The 2,977-nt window shown below is 36.7% G+C and overlaps 1 protein-coding gene across 1 annotated transcript; it reads left to right on the top strand.

Annotated features, from left to right (window-relative positions):
* The first annotated feature begins 741 nt into the window (after positions 1 to 741).
* LOC121464820 (olfactory receptor 2L13-like) lies at positions 742 to 1,680 on the top strand. Its single transcript, XM_041677911.1, has one exon. The coding sequence runs from the start codon at positions 742 to 744 to the stop codon at positions 1,678 to 1,680; it is 939 nt and encodes a 312-aa protein (XP_041533845.1).
* The last annotated feature ends 1,297 nt before the right edge of the window (positions 1,681 to 2,977 follow it).

The following is a 2,977-nucleotide window of genomic DNA, read 5'->3' as shown; positions in this document are numbered from 1 at the left end:
GTTTATTATAGCCGAGATAATTTTTATTTATGCTTTATATTTATCTGTTTAGTCTTAAATATTTGTTTTAAAAATAGTAAGAGTACATGGGAGGCTTATAATCTCATTTCCTTCTGTGCTTAGTAGTAGTCCTGTGTACCTACCATGTTCCTTCCCATGTATTCCTCATTGTCAGTACTTCCTGATTAGATAATTTTAAAGATTATTCCCATTTTTCTATAAGAAGATCTATCTCCTTTTCAATTGTATTTGCTCTCAGCAAATACACACACACAAAATGCCAGGTAATTTGTTACTAGATGTGAATAATTGCCACAAGGTACTCTTTGCTGTGCTATTTTAATCCATGGGATGGATATGTATTGTATAGGATGAGTTGAGTAAACATGGCCAGTATTGAAAGTCTTGCAAAGGATAGTGTTACAGAAGACATGGGGAAACACAGAGTGTGTAATTAGGTTAAATAATAGGCTCATGTAGAGTTAGAAGTAAATAATGTGTTAGCTATTTTATTCATGTTGCCACATCTTTGAACTGAGAACGTGGACAGAAGTAAGTGGAAAGGAATATTCAACTCAAATTTCAAAATAAGTTCAACAGAATGATGGTGCTGTAGGAAGAAAAATTCAGTACTAGCATTCATTACAAGGCAGTTTCTCTATTTATTCTCCTGTTCTAATTCACATGGGAATGTATTTCACTTTAGGTCCCTTTTCAAGAAAGATAAAGCAACACGTTTTCATGGAGAAATGGAACCAGAGCTCAAGTGATTTCATTTTGTTAGGGTTGTTTCCACAAAACCAAACAGGCCTTCTGCTTTTGTTGCTCATCATCTTTGTGTTTTCCCTGGCTTTGTTTGGCAACTCAACAATGATCCACCTCATTCGTGTGGATTCCAGGCTCCACACCCCCATGTACATTCTTCTCAGTCAGCTCTCTCTCATGGACCTGATGTATATTTCTACCACTGTTCCCAAGATGGCATTTAATTTTCTCTCTGGTCAGAAAAGCATTACCTTCCTGGGCTGTGGAGTACAATCATTCTTTTTCCTGACTATGGCATGTTCTGAAGGTTTGCTCCTGGCATCCATGGCCTATGACCGTTTTGTGGCCATCTGTCACCCCCTTCATTATCCCACTCGCATGAGCAAAATGATGTGTCTGAAGATGATCATAGGATCCTGGATATTGGGCTCAATCAACTCTTTAGCACACACAGTCTATGCCCTTCACATTCCTTACTGCCATTCTAGGTCCATTAACCATTTCTTCTGTGATGTCCCAGCCATGCTTCCCCTGGCCTGTATGGACACTTGGGTTTATGAGTACATGGTCTTTGTGAGCACAAGCCTGTTTCTCTTACTTCCTTTTCTTGGCATCACAGCTTCCTACGGACGGGTTCTTTTTACTGTCTTTCATATGCGCTCAAAAGAGGGAAAGAAAAAGGCCTTCACCACGTGTTCGACTCACTTAACTGTGGTGACATTTTACTATGCACCTTTTGTCTACACTTATCTTCGACCTAGGAGTCTCCGTTCTCCCACAGAAGATAAGATTCTGGCTGTCTTCTACACTATCCTCACCCCCATGCTGAACCCCATCATCTACAGCCTGAGGAATAAGGAGGTTCTCGGGGCCATGACAAGAGTCTTTGGGTCATGCTATTCCACTAAACATTGATCATCTCTTCTCTATTCACATTTCTGTTTCCCTGGAAAATGCCAGACTACTGTCATTTATTGGAAATATAATGTGTGACACACGCATGTCACAACTTTCTGGTGATTTATTACTAATTAAGATTAAATAGTATGTTCATTATTACATACTATTACCATTATTCATATGTTCACATCATAGAATTATTGTCAATGATATCAACAACAGAAATTAAAAAAGGAATTACTACCTAACATAATATGACACATTTTACCTCATGAATGTAAAAATATTATTATATCTTAGGGTCCTCTGGCAGTAGGAACAGGATCTATTCTTGGTGCATGAGCTAGCTTGTTGGAGCCCATCCCATGTGTTCTGCCCCAACTTAATATACCAGTCTTTGTTGACTTCCCATGGGAGACCTTATCCATTGGAAGGAGTGGATTGAGTTGGGCTGGGAGACAGGCTAGGGGAAGGTTTCAGGAGGGGAGGGAGGGAAAACTATGGTTGGAATGTAAGATGAAATTAAAATAAATAAATAATTTTAAAAACAAATATTACTGTAAATGATAGTGTTTATGCTGATATTCACATGTTGTTTCTACAAGATTACATGATTTAATAGCTTTGATTATGTATTTTGCTTTTATTCTATCATTATTATAAGTTTATGTATATTGAATATTTACAACATATAGTTTTACTGTGCCCTTTCATGTGATCTATGTTCAGTTGGTGTTAGTGTCTCCTATGTAGGAAGATTGGGTAATATCAAAGTCATGAAATACTTTAAGAACATCAAAATCAACCACAACAAAGTACTACCCCACCCCATGTAGAATATGGTTGTTTTTGTTTTGTTTTGTATGTTGGGAAATATATCTCCATTAATTTTTCTTCTTTATCTTAGCAGCTATACTTATTCCTCTCTTGTACCTGAAATATTGACTCAAGTTTTATCTGTAGAAATTTTGAGTGGACATAAATTCTTTTGGCCTACTTACAACAAAGGAAGTTTATATGTTTTCTTTAGTATGATACATAGCTATGCTGGGTAAAGTAGTCTGGTTTGTTATCTGTGACCTTCTGGAACTTGGAGTATATTGTTCCAAGATTTCTAAGTTTGAAATTTTCTCTGAGAATAATTTTACTCTGATGGTTCTGTTTGTTTTATGTCTTTAGAGTTGTGCTGTGTGCTAATGGGCTGTGTGATGCTTCTTTTTTGGTTTTATCTACTTAGTGTTCTGATGGTCTTTGTGCCATTTATCTGTATGAATATGTTTTTCTATTGGGGAGTTTTTTATGATGATCATAA

This window comes from Microtus oregoni, unplaced genomic scaffold (genome assembly GCF_018167655.1).
Source record: "Microtus oregoni isolate MIOR12 unplaced genomic scaffold, Mior012 000029F_ref0000214, whole genome shotgun sequence".
Classification (NCBI taxonomy): Eukaryota; Metazoa; Chordata; class Mammalia; order Rodentia; family Cricetidae; genus Microtus; species Microtus oregoni.
Note: the sequence above shows the minus strand (reverse complement) of the source record. Positions and strands in the feature narration are given on the sequence as shown.

Coding starts and splice junctions, on each gene's coding strand:
- LOC121464820 (XM_041677911.1), top strand. CDS start 742: ATGGAGAAATGGAACCAGAGCTCAAGTGATTTCATTTTGTTAGGGTTG.